This window comes from Hippichthys cyanospilos, chromosome 1 (assembly GCF_059441005.1).
Source record: "Hippichthys cyanospilos isolate Australia breed blue-spotted pipefish chromosome 1, RoL_Hcya_1.0, whole genome shotgun sequence".
In the NCBI taxonomy this organism is placed as follows: Eukaryota; Metazoa; Chordata; class Actinopteri; order Syngnathiformes; family Syngnathidae; genus Hippichthys; species Hippichthys cyanospilos.
This window is the reverse complement of record NC_142369.1, coordinates 6,172,941-6,191,833: the sequence shown is the minus strand read 5'-3', so window position 1 is coordinate 6,191,833 and position 18,893 is coordinate 6,172,941. Positions and strand designations below refer to the sequence as shown.

Here is an 18,893-nt window from a genome sequence, read left to right as displayed (position 1 = left end):
TTTTACTTTTTATTTTGAAATATTTTTCATTTTTCCTGGAAAAACCCGCGAAGTACTGAAACCGCGATATCTGAGAACGCAAAGTAGGAGGGATCACTGTATTCCTGTGTGTGAACATGGATGCCCTCGAACGGTGGTTCAGTCTGCTGGCTTCTTATATTAAAAATAACGCTGTAACAACCTCATTCGCTTGGCTTACGTATGCTTCCAAAGAATGTTTTCCCTGTGACACCGCAGTGCGCGTGCTGCATTCACATAACACCGGTAAACAGCAACGCTAAATTCTCCACAATGCGTCTTCAAAACTAAACCATTGTTCATCATTCCACATCGACAGATGTCATGGCATTTTGCTAACGCTTCAGAAGTCTCACACGCAGTGTGTTTGTGGCTGTGCGTGAGAGAGCTGCGCGGGGATGTACATATATACATACATGAGAGCGGATTGATTTGGATTCCGTCAACGTCAATGCGAATTCCCTCGCGCAATGACCCACCTGCGTGACACTGTCCCTGATGGTGGGCGAGCGCTGTTTGCGGGTGGTGGTGGTGGCCATGGTAGTAGTGGTCTCCATGATGGTGGTGGACATGTCAGCCAAGGGCGTGGTGGAGGTGGTGTCGGTAGCGAGAACCGAGGGTACGTCACCCACCAAGCGCAGGCTCCCCTGCGTCTGAACGTTAGGGTCGCCCTCGGCGGCCAGTTTGAGCACTTGCAGCCCGTTGTAGTACAGGCCCGAAATCTGCCCCTGAAAGTGGCGGCCTTTTTCGCCGCCGCCAATTTTGATGAAGGCTTGGCTGTTAAAGATGGTAAGTTGGCGACCTGAGAGGATGCGGGGAGAAGGCGGGAAGTGAAAGTAGGGAAAATGGAGATGAAAAAAGAGGAGAGAGAGTGTCGAGAAAGAAGGGCACAAATAAGTCACAAACGTCAATAATGGCAAACGCACTCAAGAACTCTTCCGGCAAGCAGCAAATTATCTTAATCAGAATAATTTCTTTATTAGGCACCGAGTACCAGAAGATCTCAGCTGGATTGGACTGCTTGGTGGAAAGGTGCCACCAGACGTTCTGTCTAAGTAAACAAGTGTTCTTTCTGGTTCCACTTTAGGTAAATGCCGTCAAACTCAATTTTGCCGCGGGCCGCATTGTTTCCCTTGGAGGGCAATTATGATTGTGAACCCATATAAATGTATGATTGACTTATATTGTATTATCACATATAATATAGGATTGAACTTAAAGTTTTGCTTATTTATTGTATTGGTTTATTTGTCGTATTGTGCAGTGGAGATAGGCGATTATCCGCACCGATTTTAGCATTTTGACCAATATTGGCACCATGTTATTTGGACAAAAAAAAAAAAATCAGAAAATAGTCGTTCCCTTAAAACTGTATTAACGTCATGAAATCATTTATTTGAATTTTCAATTGACATCATAAGATAGGGAAAACTGTACTTTTGATTGCAAATATTTTCCCTTTTCCTCAAAATGCACATCAGTGTTATTGACTAATAATAATCGGTATCGCCACTGCAAAAAGCATCGTTTTTTTAAAATTTGTATTATAACTCCGTGCACTTCTTTAATTTCCAAGACTTGATCTGTTCATTATGACTATGTTTTATAATTCTTAACACAATAAGAATTATTAACACAATATAGTTCCGATATCAATAATAGTATCGATATCAAAAAGCAGTGCATACCGGTCAAAATGTATTCTCCTACATTTCATTTATTTTAAAACAAAGGCTGATGAAATGCTGGAAATTATTTCAATGGTATAAAAAGAGAAGACCATTTCAATTTTCTTAATTGATCGATCTTTTTGATTTGCCTTGGCAGGCCACTTAAAACGGTGAGCCTTGAGTTTGACACCTATGCTTTCGTTCCACTGGTAGTCGATATGTGGATAGTCGAACTAGCACGTTTTGTGTATCGATCTTGCCAATTGAAAGTACGCACGGGAATGGGTCTCGTCAGACCCCAGATGCAATATAGTAGAATAACTCTGGCTTGGTGTTATTGACTTCCAATACAATGGAGCTGCACAATGATAAAGCAACTGCCGCAGTGAAAAAATGTTCGGCCTGTTGTAGGTAATGTTTAATTCAGCAGGGCTTGCTCATTACCCTTAATCGGGATGGATGGATGGGTGAAGCGATACAGAGCCTGACTGCTCAAACAGGGACCAACACCAAAATGATCCCAGGAAGGGGGGAGCCCAATTGCAAAAATCTGTCACATTCTCCCAACTCATGCAACTAATAAAGAGCCCATGGGAGGGAGTGGATGGAAAATCAAGGGCAGATTTAAAAAAAAACAAAAAAACAGAATCGAGGCGGTAATTATAAACAAAGAGCCATTGAGGTTCCTTATGAAATCAATCCATGTTCTGTAAGAGGAGCGCGAAACGCATCCAATACCAATGGGAGGCTGTAATATTTATAGATGATGCAGACTGTGAAATGAGAGAAGCTTCGGGGCTGGTGGGATCGAACACCACCGACATTTTACACGGCGTGCAGACGGCGCACATTAGCCTTTAATAAAGACTAATTAATCGTCTCAACGCAGTTGCGATATTGCTTTCCGTTGGCGGTGGGAGCGCCCGCCCGCCCGCATGGGGACGAGACGGCACCACGTCAGTTTTCAAAGAGCGCGGTGGGCACGCCACTCCGCTATTGACCCTCTCCAGCTACACGGGGGACAAATGCTGGATTGCAGAGGTGTCAAGGTTATTTTGTAAACATTACAAATATGAATAGGACTCAACCCTTTACATAATATTGTAACACCCCTGCGTATGCAAAAGGATCCGCTCCGCCATGGTTCTGTCGGGCCATTATCAAACATTCGGCTTTAGTCTGTGTTGTATTTGAAACAATCAGTCTTGTATTTCTTTTTAAATTTACTTTATTTATAGCTCAGCAGTTAGCGCGCAGTAATTCGACATTATCACTTATATGTCGTGAGATTCCGACGTCTTGTCGCGTACGTACTGTATATCATCCCGCGGGTGCCGTTAAAGCTTGATTTATGCTTGACACGTCCCGGAAAACATGGCTTATCGCTTACAAACATCTTTATGATTTGGCTGAAAGGGACTACAGAGACCTTAATTCCATAAACGACTCCTTGCGAGTGTGCACGCTGATAGATGACGAGTCTGTTAAAATAAAAAGCTTGGAAGAGATTGTTTGAATCTACTTGGATTCTCTACCTCTGTTATAGATTAGTGTTGTAGGTATGCTGTACACTACATTTACTGCCACCTAGAGGATGGGAGAATATCAGAATATAAAGTGAGGATACATAGTCTTGGTTGTGTCTTGATCTGGAATTTCCAGAAGTCTTGATCTTGTCTCATCCTCGATGATAAATCCTTTGATTTTTAAATCCGTGCTCCTCCTGTGACTCGGACGATTCATTTGCGTCTAGCGTTGTGTCCGATTGGGACAGCAAGACAGCAAAGTTAATCGCCTCCCATAATTGGAAATGCTAGGATGTCCTCTATTGAGCACATTAGGATTTGGCGAGGGTGGGGCCAATGAGTCAAAGGATATAGACCAAAAACCAATTTTCACTAGGTCTCAGGGGGATAAGCAGTCTTGTTTTGTTTTGTCTCGGCCTGGACCTCCAGAAGTCTTGAACTTGTCTTGGTTTTGACCTCCAAAAACCTTGATCTTGTCTGAAGTCTCAATAATCTCTTGGTCTCGGTCGGTGTGGTCTTGAGTATGAATTTACCTAACTCTTAATTTGAGTCTTGTTTTATTAATTCTGTTTGAGAGCGAAGACCGTTCTTTTGCAGAGTCCTTTGTTAGAGGACAGCCTGAAGGGCCTTCCATTTCACGCAATCAGCCCCTGGTGGTCTCCATCACCATCAAGTAGAAGACACCCAGAAGGTGGCATTGGCTCCGTTTGCTTGAAGATGCTCTCAAAAACCTGCTCACTCTCAGATGTAATTGCATATTCAGTTACACTGTGAGCCAAAGTCCAGTAATCAATATTACCAAGAGCGTAATGATTATGATTCATTTTCGGGCGGGTTGAGTAAAACCTTTAAATATCATTGAGCATCAAGTATTTCCCTTGTTTTTTTTTAAAATAGAGACCCAGTCTCTGTGGGGGTGACCTACTTCCTCCCACGTCATGGAACGCATTTGATTATTCCAGAATTGTACTAACTTCGATGGATGTTTGTCTTAATTGAGGCCCTGATGAAGTGATCCCTTTGTGGGTCAAGTCAAAAAACCGAAAGGAGAGCATCATGAGCCAATTTGGGGCCCTGGTGTGTGCTGAATAGAGGATGACAAATGCCAAAGCGATGACCTTTTGTGTGTGATATCTGCCCTTTGCAACATACTGTTTATTTACATCTTTACCTTTGTGTGTGTGTAGCGCGCAAACAAGACTGGATTGGAGCAGTTTGATGGGTTTCGGGCTACCCCTCCTTCCCGTATCTTTGCTTGGCCAGGGTCGGAGGTGGCAGGCGGCCAAAACGCTCTCATTATAGAAGACTTTCAATGCTATACACAAAGCTTGAATTAACTGCAAAGAGCCACCAAAGGCTCTTTGAAACGCTCTCTTTGTAAGGGTGTTAAAATCTGTCTTTGCAAGATAATAGTTATTTTTGAATGATACGACATGTAGGAATATTCTCGCAAATGCGATTTTTTGCAGTGCACAATTGTACCTTATGATACTGAGAGTGAATATTTAAGATATATTTTTTTCTAAATGAAATAAAACACCTTTTTGTTTAATAGTTAAAACAAGGTATGTTAATTAAAAATAATGAGTGTTTTCAGGGTTTGACTTAATTTACAGTATATTGGCGACTTGTTCAGGGCTGCAAAAACAATTTAAATACTCAATCTGTGGATGAGTTTGTAGATGACAATCAGGAAGTAGAAATTTGAATAAAAGACACACAATTTCTTGCAATTTTAAGAAAAATGATTAATTCGGGATTCAACAGATGAATTTTTATAAGTATCAGTCATTGTTTTTCTTCAGGAAATTTTGTGTATCAAAAGTATGAGTGGTATCCCTCCTTGATATTGTTATCGGTGACAGCTCATGAATCAAGCATTTGTTTGTGCTGGCATCATCTGAACAAAAAAAAAAGAAGTCTTGAGCATCCCTAGTTTTTAGGTGAAACTACAAATTTGCTTAGATATTCTTTAGTGTCATTGTGCAGCGGACCCATAAGAAATTCATGATGTGACGCCGACCAATAGCAGATCAGCATCTTAGTGATGCGTTGCAGCGCGGGCAGTTTGACGCGAACAGAAAATAAGAGCAATTACCTAAAAACGCCTGAAGAGGGAGGCAAAACAACATAAATACAGCCAACCCCACAGGTTAGGGGATGAAAGAAAAAGTTTTTTATTTTAATGAAACTTGGTGTACTCGTTGATTGTGATGGTGCAACATTAAACGTAACATTTTCTGCAAAACTGGGGTGTGCTCGCATTCCTTTGAACCCCCATATAGCAGGAAATACTGTTGATTATTTTGTAGCTGCACTGGATTTTAAGAAACGTTTAATTTCCAACCGTATATTAAAAAACAATAAAGTTTTTCAAGTAGAAACTGCAGAAAACTTATTTTTTTATGATTTGGTCGCTGGTTTGGTCTACAGCCGGTTTGAAATAATAAATGTAAAGTTGCACTTTACCAGGCCGAATTTAATGCAAAATCTCTTTTCCCCAACTCAAGTATAAAACTGAAACTAAAAATAGGCACGGCAGCTTGGATAATGTGGCGGCATTATCGCAGCATGGAAAGTATCGTACATTCTTATGAATTTTTAGAAATGCATCAATGAAGGAAAATAACACTTTCAGGGGGTAAGAAATTAACATGGCGACAGGGTAAAAAGCTTTTAAAAAGTTGAATTTCCATGATAGGGGCCCTTTAATGTGTCAATCTTGAACGCGGCACCCGAAGCGTGCCGGAATAATGACGTACTTAACCTTGAGGAAATGGCAGGCTCACGTCGTGTCGAAGCAGACCGGAGGCACGTATCGTAAATGCTTTTTACGTTTACGAGCCGGCCGCGATATCAGGCGCACAATACACGAGATGCATCTGAATAACGAGATAGGGGCGGGAATCGGTGTACCGGTCCGACTCGGCTCGCTAACGCACGGCTAGCTTTTACCGAGGATGTCGAATACCGGCTGCGGGGGTACGCTCGATACTTTTCGCCCTCCGCGATCCGGCGCGAGGGATTATTTGCGGGAGAAGGAGATTGAAGCGAGGGGGCGGATGCGCTAAATGGACCGGTCGGAAAAATGACTTGATCCGGAGGGCGTATTGCGCCTCACTTCCTCTTTCCTCATCATATAACAGCAAGGAGGTTTTCACTCTTGAATCTCGGCCCCGTACTTAATGGATTTGTGTTTACTAGTAACGCCGCAGCCCGAAGGGTTCCATATAAACAAACGCCAACTTCCTCCTTTGATGAAAAAGTCCGTCAGAAGAGAGTACAGGGGAGGCGGGGCGGAGTTCTGACAAAATCCATTACCGAGTGTTCCCAAGTTATTCCCGAAGCGCGACGCTCTCTTTGGTAATTAAGAGTGGTTTTCTTTTTTTTTAACTCCACAGAAGTGGGACGGATTTTGCGGTCGGGCACCGTGGATAAATTGTGTCTGACAACGGAGACGAGTGGCGAAACAGCGTTTCGAGTTAAGACTGAGAGGCCGGCGGAGCGACCCATCGTTCGAAATCCCCCAGGAGAAGAGAGATATAATCCCGCGTACCGTACTATTATTTGAGGCGATACCGTCGAGGGATCGTCAAAGGGAATTTGGCGGCCATTTCAAGAAATGGACTTTTTACCAAAATGACAAAGATTGTGATTGGAAAGGTTATTTTGTTGAACGGTGGTTCTCAAATGGGGGTGAGGGGTTACCCCTGGGGGTGCTTGAAGGAACTACAGGGGGTACTCGAGATTTTAAATCAAAGAAATGTGGAAATTCCTTTGAAAATAATTTTTGAACTAATTAAATATAGGATAAAAATACATTAAAATATAAGTTTGTAAAGCAAATTTTATTGTTAGTAGGTGCATTAGTTTTCAAACCCAAATCTTCCATTATACTAAAATGGTTCGACCCAATTTGTGGCACCTCTCGTTATCTGTCCAGTTAATGATTTATTTTTGTCAACAAATCTCTGCTGTAATCCCAAAAGAGGACGCTTTATGTTGAATATTTTTCTGTGGAAAAAATGATTTCTTTTTGAGAGTGGGGCCGACACTTTATGTTGATTTTTTTTGGTAGATAAATTAATTAAATTAATGACTTATTTTTGTGAACAGATTTGAAAGCACAGTTTTTGTCAGAAGATTTTAGACATGGACACTATTTAATTTTTTTTTTTTTCAAACCTTCTTTATATACATGTTTGTTGGGTTTATTACCTTTATCAAATTCGATTAAAATTGTCATCTTTCAGACTGGCTGAAAAAAGAAGAGATTTTAAAAATATAATATAATATAATATAATATAATATAATATAATATAATATAATATAATATAATATAATATAATATAATATAACATAATTTAAATGCCTGAATGCACGTACCGCAAAGTACAGGGAATAGAACATATGGGTAAAAGAAAAACATATACATGTCTAAAGATGATTAATAGTTTAATCCACAACCAAATTGATCTTATGGGAAAAAAAATTCTTCTGAGAAACAAAGATCAACATTTTTGCCAATTCTTCTGACAAAAAAATATGTTGATGTAATTTTTTGAACTATTGATTTTGAACGATATCGATTTTTCATAAAGGAATGGAAATCAAAACGTTTCAATTTCTTGTTGTTGCATTTTATCGATGACGAGTACGTCATGTGCTTGTCACTCCAATATATTTGGAGTGTATATATTTACAATTTATATATATTATATTATATATATAGTATTCCAATATATTTGGATAGATAACACATAGAACATGAAGCAATTTCAAAGCAGGTACTCCGATCGCGTTAATATGCCGAAATATTCAGTTTAGAAGAAGACCAAACCTTCTTCGGGCTTTGCGCGTTTACATCGCCTCTCAAAACCGGAATATATTCTGGTTTCGAAAGGGTTATCGACAGAACGTGAACGTAGACTATATATACTCAGCCTGTTGTCTGACCTCTTTGGAAGGACCAAGTTATTTTGTCTGCTTTTGATTTATTTTAGGTATGTCATGGCATCTTCTCAAAGCACTTTTATATTTTCCCGATGCTGCTTAAGACATTTTCTTTCACATCCAGGCAATTCCTAAAAGAATGCCAATTATTTGCTATTATTGTGATTTTCCACCCCGAGGGAAATGATAACAGGAGCGGAGCTGCGAGGATCTGAGCAGGAAACGTAGAGGGCAGATGAGGATGACGGATCCATCACGCCGCTTGAGAGAGATGCAAAGAAGAGAGGGAGTGGAAGTTTCCGACGGAACTTTGGAGACTCTCATTTGTTCCCTTCATTACTTCCCTGCAATGGCTGCCGCTTTGGATTTATTCAGCTGGCAGCGAATAGGAAGGAGACACTGACTGCCATCCGGATCAGGCTCGAAAAGGAGACGCGATAGTCCCCAGTGGGCCGAGTGGGATTGGGTCTTTTTTTTTTTTTTTTTTTTTTTTTGATGTGTGGCTAGTGGTCTGGGGCATTAAAAGGGTTCCTGCAGGTATAAGCAAATCTTCTCTAATGCTTTTTAATGCCGTGACAGGATCAGTGCAATTTTCCTTTCAAATTAAGAGCAAATTGGTTGGAAACCAATGAAGCAACACAAATTGCGTTCTAGTGACTTCTTTGAATTGAAGCTTCTCGACAGAAAATGTTCTCCTTTCTTTTCAAATTCAGAGCAAATCGGTTGGAACAGGAAGCAATGTATTGATAAATTGCGTCATAGTGACAAAGTTGTTTTCAATGACAGGTCATGCTTATGCTATCGCGTTATGTGTAATCAACAATGACAGCAAGTATAACCAATGAAACAACACACTTTGGGTTATAGTGACTTTTTTGAATTGAAGCTTCTCGACACAAAATGTTCTCCTTTCTTTTCAAATTAAGAGCAAATCGGTTGGAACAGGAAGCAATGTATTGATAAATTGCGTCATAGTGACAAAGTTGTTTTCAATGGCCATGTTTATGCCATGGCTTTATGTGTAATCAATAATGACAGCAGTATTGCTCATACACTGGAAATGGTCAAAGTACATAAAGGTAAAAATGAGGCTAATTGGCAAATTTCGTCTGATTACTTACGGACGATGTTTGAAAGGCCGTAATCGGCCCATCAAATCGAGCTGAGAACCACTGGTACGGGGCACCCGCCCCTGAAGTTTGAGGCGTTGATATCATGGCGTCAAACGTAAGTGATAGCAAAACCTGGATCATTCCGGAATGATCCAAGTTCTTCACCACGCGGCCAAAGCTTGCGCATCATTCACAAGAATCCAAAAACATTGATACACAAAACATGCTCCATTTTCTCACTTGGTGAAAACAATAAACGTTAAAGGGACAGGAGTTGAGAAGCCGGCGTGGAATTTTCTTTTAACCCTCTGAGTCTTTGCACGAGAGGAAGACGAAACGAAGCATCGCCACGTTGAAGGTGTTCATCTTTAGAGTCAGTTAGAACTTTGTTAGCCGTTTCTCCAGCCCGCCCAATGAGGTTTATAAGAATTTATAATCGGGTTAAAAACTGAGGGCTCGAAGGGGGTCAAATGTCTCCAACTCGTCATTGGAGAAGCCCTCAGCGTTTAGTGTGTTTGGTGCTTAGGTTCTGCTCGAGCCTTGAATAACCCTTTGAGCTCGGACCTCCTCCCGCAATCGCCGGAAAATCCAGTTGGCAAATGAGCCGGCGCCGTGCTAAACGGGGGCCGATGATTCGTTTATTCCTGGCGTAATCCCGACGCTCCCCTCTCACTGAAGATGAAAGGGAATAATGCATGCGCGTTTGGTGGCGCGCGCAAATCATTGGGGAAGTGGGCGAGTCATCTCTTATTGATCGGTTGTTTGGCTCGACTTTTATATCCCGAGCCGCTTCTGATTGGGATTCGTGTCGGAAGCAGGTGGAGCGGAGGTGACGCTCGGCGACAAAGGCTCGCTTTTGTTTCCGTCGAATAAACATGCGAGCCTGCTTCCTGTTTGTCTGACGCCTATGCGGTGTTCCCTCGCTATAACGCTGTTCACCTTTCGCTGTTTGAAGCATGAACGCACATGTTGGGTGTTCAAACTCAGTCCTCGAGGGCTGCATTTTTTCCATTTTTCTTTCCCCGACACACCTGATTCAAATGATTGAGATCGTTATCAGGCTTCAGCTGAGCATGATCACTTGAATCAGGTGTGTTGAGGAAAGAAAGCTGGAAAACATGCAGGATACCAGCCCTTAAGGACCGGGTTTGGACAGCCCTGCATAAATGAAAGGACCCCAAAAAAATACTGGAAAAGGAAAAACATCTACAGTATATTAATGAAAAGATCAAATAAAAGGAAAAAATATATATAAAAGAAAGCTCTTTACTTTTTAAACAAAACAAAAAAAACATACACTGAAAAAATTGAAAACAAATGTCTAATAATAAATCCGGCATAATGAGTGAAAAAAACATTTATGATGAATGCAAAAACAAAAATATGATTAATTCAAATAAATGTGGAATGAATAAATCTGTAAAAAAAAATAGATGAAACCGACCAAAAAAAACACAATAAATGAAAAAGTATCTACAATGTACAGTGTCACAGTAAAAAGACAAAGAAAAAACATACAAAAAAACATACTTCAAAATTACCATACATGAAAAATGAAATAAACAAAAAAACTACTGTAAACGGAAAAACATATACACCTTAATATTGAAAGAAAATCCCCACATAAAAATGGCAAAAACATGCATGATAATGAAAATTCATAAAAAACAAAAATAAAAACAAAAATAACAAAAAAAGGGCAAACTATTTTAACTTAGTGGTGTCAAACTCATTTTTATCATGAGCCACATTGTAATTATAGTTTCTACCGTTATGGCTGTGAGATGACAGAAATGTAAGTATGATCCCACATTTACAGTTTGAGACCAAAACTTCAAAAAAAGATATAATTTAAAAAATAAAACACATGTAAGAGTTGAAGACCACTTGAAAATTTCGGTATTTTAGCCAGAAACTTGAAGTCATAATTTGCATTTAAAATGATGGGGCGGCCAACAAACTCTACTTGACGGTTTTCGCTCATCGCGAGTAATTTGCGGCACGTAACCCCAGTGATAGATGAGGGAACACTGTAAAGGCGCCTTACGCATGGAAAGCTGAGGCCAACGATTCTTTGACTGTGCATTGTAAGACTCAGGCACCTTCAGCGTAGAGGTGGGCAGGTTCAGCACTCAAAGGGTTAAACGAGCATCACTTTGGAGAGTCCCTTTAACTTTTAGTGACTTTCCCGTGTCATTCCCCCCTATAATTAATTCGTCACATTCATTCAACAAGACACAGGAATGACAGTTTTTTTTTTTTTAAGGGGTGGGGTTATGTCAGGTTATTTGGGGATTAGTCCTCTGAAGAGATGCAGTCCAAGTTTACGAAAAATTGTGACTTTAAATCCCGATTGCAAGACTTTGGAAGACTTCAAAGTTGAATGATTGCTTGGATGGGGATTACGGGAAGGGGGAGGGGGCGGAGCTCCAGGTCACATGGTTCTGCATCTCTTCCAGAGCGGCGGTTAGCGGTAGATCATTAGTGGAGTTAAAGTGATTTTATTACCTTTGTCGAGTAGCCACTCGTCAACTACCCGACCGAGGCGGTATGGGATTCTTTGTCTAGCAATAGCCAGGCGCTCATTATCAAAGTTCCCTTTAAGAAATTTGGAGAAAAATTAGGAGAGGTTACAAATAAGAATAATAAGACAAAGAGAATCTGGAAGTTCAAAGGTTAGAGGTTAGAAGGGCAACATGGCAAAGGTTTAGCAGAAAAGTTATGTGCGTTAAAGGTTTTAAGTTAGGACAGCAAAAAGCTTGCGGATGCTTCGCTCGCTTAACAAAACTGGAGTTACCATGGATTTATAGGATTTTAACTCACGAAGACGTAAGGCAGTTTTATAAATGATTTAGACAGATTGCATTTATACAAGCGCCCACTCACAGTAATTAAACCCGTCCCGCATTTGAAAAGCATTCGCAGTCACCGAAACACAAGCCCGAGCGATCATTAGGAACATTGCGTACAGTCAAGAAAAAAGTGGAAATTAAACACTTTGACATTCGCAATCAAAACAGCTTTCATGGTTGTTTCAAGGAAGACATTTTGTTGGATCGACGCGTGCCGGTTCTCGGAATTAAGGGGCGTCCTTCGAACACCTTTCCCTGGGCGCGCTTCGATCAAACTCGGGGGAGGCGGCGGCCCGCTTGAGGTCAGGGGTCGCCTTAGGAGTTGCTAAGGAGCAGGGTTGTTTTTGTGTACGTTTCTAACTCACACCTTTTCTTTCTTCCTTTCAATTCAAACCAATTAAACTCCAACTTGCACATTCTGCATCACAACTAGAGGTAGACCGATATATATATATATATATATATATATATATATATATATATATATATATATATATATATATATATATATATATATATATATATTTTTTTTTTTTATTATATGTCAATGTATAGATATTTGCAGCTGATATTCATTTTCAGTGAAAGGGACATTATTAACAACAAAATAATAATAAATAATGAATAATAATAAAAGAAAACACTGCCTCCAGTAATTTATTCTTTGAATGCCGTCATCGTGAAATGACGTCATCTGAAAATCTACTGAAGCACACCATTAACATCAAATGGAATTATTTATGGGAATGGCAGAAAAAAAAAAGTTGGGGGAGGGGCAATAACAAGGGTGGCACTTTGAAAAGATACCTACCCATCTATCTATCTATCTATATCTAGATTTGGATCTATCTATCTATCTATCTATCTATCTATCTATCTATCTATCTATCTATCTATCTATCTATCTATCTATCTATCTATCTATCTCTCTCTCTCTCTCTCTCTCTCTCTCTCTCTATCTCTATCTATCTATGTCTATTTGTCAGTACGAAAATCAACAATGTGCCTAATGCATGGATGTCAAAATGAAAATGAATAAAGATTAAATGATTTGCTGTATTTTTTTTTCTCTTAATATGCAGTAAGTAAAGTAAAATAGACCGGTTCAACTAGACTCCATTTTGTAATCCATTGCGCTTTACAGTGAGAAAAACCTACATGCACATGGAGGATCCTTTTCCTCCACTGAAAACTGATGCATTGCCGCAGTGAGCAAAAGTAGGCTGCACTACCCTCATCCGCTCCCCAGGGGGCTCTCTATCCCCGCTAGCACCATTTGATAGAGAGACTGTGAGAAAGAGACGACAAAACTGAAGGTTGGATGAACTGATGTTGGAAGAAAGGCGGAGGCGCACGGTTGGCAGGATGTGCGGGAAGTCATATGAAGCCCTGAGAACTGTTACAGGGTTTTGTTGTCTCCTCGGGATCTACTATTTCATCAGCTTTTTGTTTGTGTTGAGGCAGCAATGAATTCATTGCACCTCCTGTTGGTGTCAGTCTAATAGTAAAATTTCTTGGTAATGCCCTAAAATTAACATCCTTACTTGTATTCATAATGAGACCCAGCCTATTAATTTATTGGTTTTGGTCCCTATCTTTTGACTCACTAGAGCTATGCTACTAAGTCCTGGTGTACTCAGTAGAGGACATCCTAGCCTTTCCAATAATATATATATATATATATATATATATATATATATATATATATATATATATATATATATATATATATATATATATATATATATATATATATATATATATATATATATATAGTGATTTGATTATTTTCCACAAGGTTTATTTTTTTTTCAATTGTACTTAACAAGAATGGCTGGTCGCAATTGAAATTTTTAATTTTTGGCCTATCCAGAATCTTCTTTTGTCATTTAAATTGCACTTCTCAAAATGTTTTTCCCTTGTCAAGCTGATCCATTTTCTCTTGCTTTCATCCTTTTGCTTTTATCCCAAATACTCTTCTAACAGACCATATTTGGGCATCATCTCTAAGCGTTGGTAATTGGTGTTTGTGCAACTCTTGAAGTCTTGTGGAATCATCTCCGTTTTAGGAGCCAGGACACAAATTGAGCCCTGCCTTCCTCCCCAATCTCCCTCTTGTTGGGGGCCTGGAGCAATGGCAGGATTTACTGCCGTGATGGGAGCCATGCTGGGCCCATATCCCAGGTGCTGATGCCGGGGGGCAGGGCAAGGGCATGCCGATTGACTGACACCTCTGGGAAGCACAAAGCAAGGTGGAGGACAGGGAAGAGACGCAGAAATGGCTATTCTGGGAACAGAAAAATGCATTCTTTCTGGAGTGACAGGTGGCGCTCTATCCCCATGGAGAGAAAATAGTGGAGCCTTGAGATCGCAAATCATTTTTCTCCAATGAAACACCAGCTCAAGGCACTACTATAGAAGCCTTTAAAAACAACAAAGGGGAGTGGAGGGTTGGGAATGGGAGTTAGTAAAGAAAAGCTTTGAGTTGTGCTATATGAATGATAGCATGCCGTTGGTGGTGGGCTGAAATTGATTGTCCAGACCACACGTGGGTCTTATTCTGAATAGAGTATTTGATGATACAATAATAATGGTTGGAACAAATATGATGATTCCGGGGTGTCTTGAAAACTGATGATTTTAGAGGTTAGGTTTTGACAACAGATAACATGTTCATGGGTGTCAAATGGATTTTGTTGTGGGGAATTTCATAGTATAAGTCATGCACGCAGTAATTTTGACGGCTTACTCGATTTTAAATCGGAAGGACAAGACTTTGTTGAAATATTGTTGACGTTGCCGTAACAAATCTAACGGGTAATGGGTAAGGTAAGCGGGCCGGATCTGACTGGATCTTTTTTGTTTCGCAGGTTTATAGCACGGCCCTCAAGCAATGTCTTTAATAAACAATATTATGACAGTAACAATTCTTCTCCTTATTATTATATTAAAGTTATTACTGTTTAATGCATTGATAGCCTTTACTCCGTATGAAAAGTCTGAATGTATTTGAATGCACCAAATGCCTGCTTCTTACATCAGCAGCTACTGGAGACCTGAGCAAAATTAACACTTCAAAATAAAAGCCTAATAAGGCCATTGCAGTGCTTTGAAACATGGCAATTGTTCTGTAAAAATCACTGATTAGGTTAAAAAAACAAAAAACAAACTGGAACTTAAACACAAATGAAGCGTCGTTCAAAAAGCGGTTGGAACCGTCATTGGTCACTTGATTCTCAGTTAAGCGAGTTTATTTGTTTAAGACTTTAACTCCCACAAAAAATCTTTTCCATACACAACAAGCCAGTGCTGGGCCGACCGTCAGCAAGGTAGGTTGCGTTGTATAATGGCTAGTGAATTAACGATCTAATACTGCAGAAATATATTGATAATATTTGCTATATATGTGTGTTACTATAGATTAGACTGATTACTAAAGATTGTAGGTGTTTGGTGACCATTTTTTTAATATTATTATCATCGTATTTATGTTAATATTATTATTATAAAATACCAATGGAACAAAAAATCCCAGGGCCTGTAACCTAATCTATGGAATTGGGAATTTTTCAATTAATTTTCAAAGTATTCCAGACTTAATAGCATGAAAAATATGCCATTTTTTTTTCCCCCAGAAAAAAAAAATGTGAATGAAAGGGTTAAATGAGGCACAAAATCAAACATACACAGCAAAGAGCGATGCGAAACTACCCTGTTTTTAAGTCTTTATTCGCACCATTCATGCATCCATGAACGACGAATGTATAGAACGTGTGATGTGGTTAGTGACCAACATGAATGAATGAATGAATGAATGAATACAAGTAATGTTCTAGATACGCATGCTCAGGTTTTTCCATCTGCTTACTGGCCTGCAACTGTTTGTTATCCCCACAATATGACTGCCCACTGCCATTTCAATCCTATCTATCCTCCGGAGAGGAAATGGGACGGACCCCTATTCTCAGAGAAACCATACAACAGATCCCCTTTTCATAATGGCGACGATAATTTCATCTTCTCAGCCCCTACCCTCCAAAAAAAAGCTGCAGTTCACATCTATGGGTATGCTCAGGCTCTCCAAGGAGCTAGCTGTATATCATGTTTCTCTGCAGGCAGCCAGGTGTCCTTGCGCAGGACACCCACATCGGAAATCCATCAAGCAGGGCGGAGATTACATTGTAGACGATTGGCCGGCGGCCATCCTGCTCTCGCCCCGGCTGTCACAGCAGCCTCTCCCCTTGTCAGGCTGGCCTCATTGCCTTCTTGATTTTGGTAACTTTAGATGGATTGCTTTTATCCTCACTACAGGAAGACAGAAGAGACTCCGGCGTCTCTGCATGAAGAAGTCAAATCATACAAACAAACTAAATGATCGCGGAGCACAGAAAATTTGACTTTCAGGGCTCAAAACGGATGAAAAGGTTCCAGGCGAGGCGCAGCTTTGTTCCGTGTAAACACTCCGCCCACTGCGGCTCCGCCTCCCTTCGACGCATACCCCTTAACAACATGATCATCTTTCATCTGTGCCGCTGCTCTCAAGCCCACGGCGAGATAGAAATATCATTTTTTTCCGTCGACGGGTTCCTCGCCACCTTTCATCTCGTCCTCCTCCGGCGGCACCCTGGCGACTCATCTAATTTGACCCATAGCTATCGTTTCCCAGTCCGTCGCGCTACCTCCCCGTCCTCAACGCTACCGTCCGGTCTCGGCGTCTCCATCATCCATGGGCCACAGAACGGTAATTGGAGGAATCTTTCAAGTGTGTAACAGCCCATCAGAACAAGTTGCGCAGCACCAGGAAAGCAAATAAATAACCGTTTCGATTCTGACCCTTAAAATACAAGCGGTAGGTATCCTTTGAGAGACTTTTGCTGTGCATGATTGAAGAGTGCTAAAGTAAAAAAAAAAACATGGACCAGCATGGTTATGCTCTACTGTTTAAGGGTCAACTAAAACACCTCAGAATGAAGATCAAGTTAAGTCCCCTGAAGACATTTTGGACAAACACATGCTTCACTTGCCAATTCAGGGCCGATATTTGGCCTTTTTAAAATGTTTTTGTTTGTTCATTTCACAATCTTTATGAACATTTTTATTCAACTTCATAAGAGATTCTTGTGATCCGGGAATCCCTATGCAGCTTTGCTTTATGTTTGGAATGAAAACAAAGGTGACATTTTAACATTGTTGTATTGAGTACTTTGGAGAACTTGATTTAATATACAGAAGCGTGACATGATTACGTTTTGCGTATGTATGAGAATCTATTCTTAAAGACATGTAACAATTTAACAGTTGAGTTATTCGTATCTCTCTCTCTCTCTATATATATATATATATATATATCTCTATATATCTCTCTCTCTCTCTCTATATATATATATATATATATATATATATATATATATATATATATATATATATATATATATATATATATATATATATATATATATATATATATATATATATATATATATATATATATATATATATATATATATATATATATATATATCTGGCCTTTCTAAAAGTGACCCATAAACATTTGCTTAAGTTTTAAATAAAGGGAGAGAAGCAACAAACTACTTTTCATCCTTGTACATGCTTTGGGTCCATATTGTGTCCCTGCAGGCCAAGAAATAAATAGAAAAGTAATTGTATTGTTTTTATCATGTAACCTGCACTGCTAAGTGCTTTTATGTTGCTTTTTCAAGACAGAAAGTACATCCTTAGGGTTGAGCGCTCCTACCCTTATAAGGCCGATGGATAGCCGGAGCATAATGAAAGGAGACGAAAGAAAGCAAGAAAGTGCGTCAAACGAAACCCTCCAAACAATTATCGCACGATTTGCAACGTTTTCCCTCAAGAGCTGGAAAGTGGCGATGCGGTGATCTCAGCGTGAAATCGACGATTGTTTAGCCTCGCTTGCGAAGGGAGGAGTCACGCCGGGACTCTGCTTCTGTCACTTTGACTTCGCTGGAGGTTGAAAAAGAAAACAGGCCGGTGAAGGAGCTACCAGTGACACCTGACACACTGGATTAACTGGCCGGCTGCTCCCGTGACACTTTTTGTCTGCTTTCTCTCCGCACACACACATTTTGCCGCAGATAAATGTTGACACGCATCATGTCGCCGGGGCCATCAGGAGCCGTGCGGCTATGCTCTTAAAAGTGCTTGACGTGTGGCGGTTATGTTGGCTGTCAGCCTCCCTTCTGTCGCTCCAAATCATCGCCTCGGAGCAATCTTCAAAATATTTTGGATTAAAGTGCAGGTTACAGTGAGTGGCAGGGGGGGAAAAAAGGCCTTGTCAGCGTCTTTCTTGTGAGGGATAACAGGTGTACCTTTTTTCTCCCTCTGGGAACGTGTATAACTCTTAGAATGTGGTCTACGGATGGAAAAGAATCCCAAAAGTGACTTCCTGAGAGCATGACAGCCACGGCGTCCCAATGAGGGAGCGCTCGCTGGGTCACAGGAGTCTAGAGGGAAGGCAAATTCAGCAGAACTTTTGTTTTAGATTGATGGGAACATTCATTCCTCGTGGCGGCATCTCGTACTCAATCTAGCAACATGGCCATTTTGATTCGGGCGTTCCGGGAGGACCCAAAAAAAAAAAAAACGTCTCTGATAAAGATGGAGGAAATCAAATAGTTGCGCGTGTGTTCCCAAAAGTGACGGCGTGGAGTGTTTTGTTCCACTTAGAGAATCAAAAGATCTGATGTGGGTCACAGGAACTTGTTTCATACGTTCCCCGTCGTT

The 18,893-nt window shown here is 40.3% G+C and overlaps 1 protein-coding gene across 6 annotated transcripts in view; it reads right to left on the bottom strand.

Annotated features, from left to right (window-relative positions):
• The window catches only part of nrxn2b (neurexin 2b), a 444,830-nt gene that overhangs the window by 16,233 nt on the left and 409,704 nt on the right, over positions 1 to 18,893 (bottom strand). For 5 of the 6 annotated variants that reach the window (XM_088405168.1, XM_088405575.1, XM_088405321.1 and 2 more), the window contains 2 exons: positions 11,788 to 11,877; positions 498 to 820 (listed from right to left, as the gene is read on the bottom strand). In XM_088405168.1, coding sequence (XP_088261294.1) covers positions 498 to 820; positions 11,788 to 11,877 — 413 coding nt within the window. The remainder of the gene's footprint in view (positions 1 to 497; positions 821 to 11,787; positions 11,878 to 18,893) is intronic. The other variant, XM_088405495.1, reaches the window with a different exon arrangement.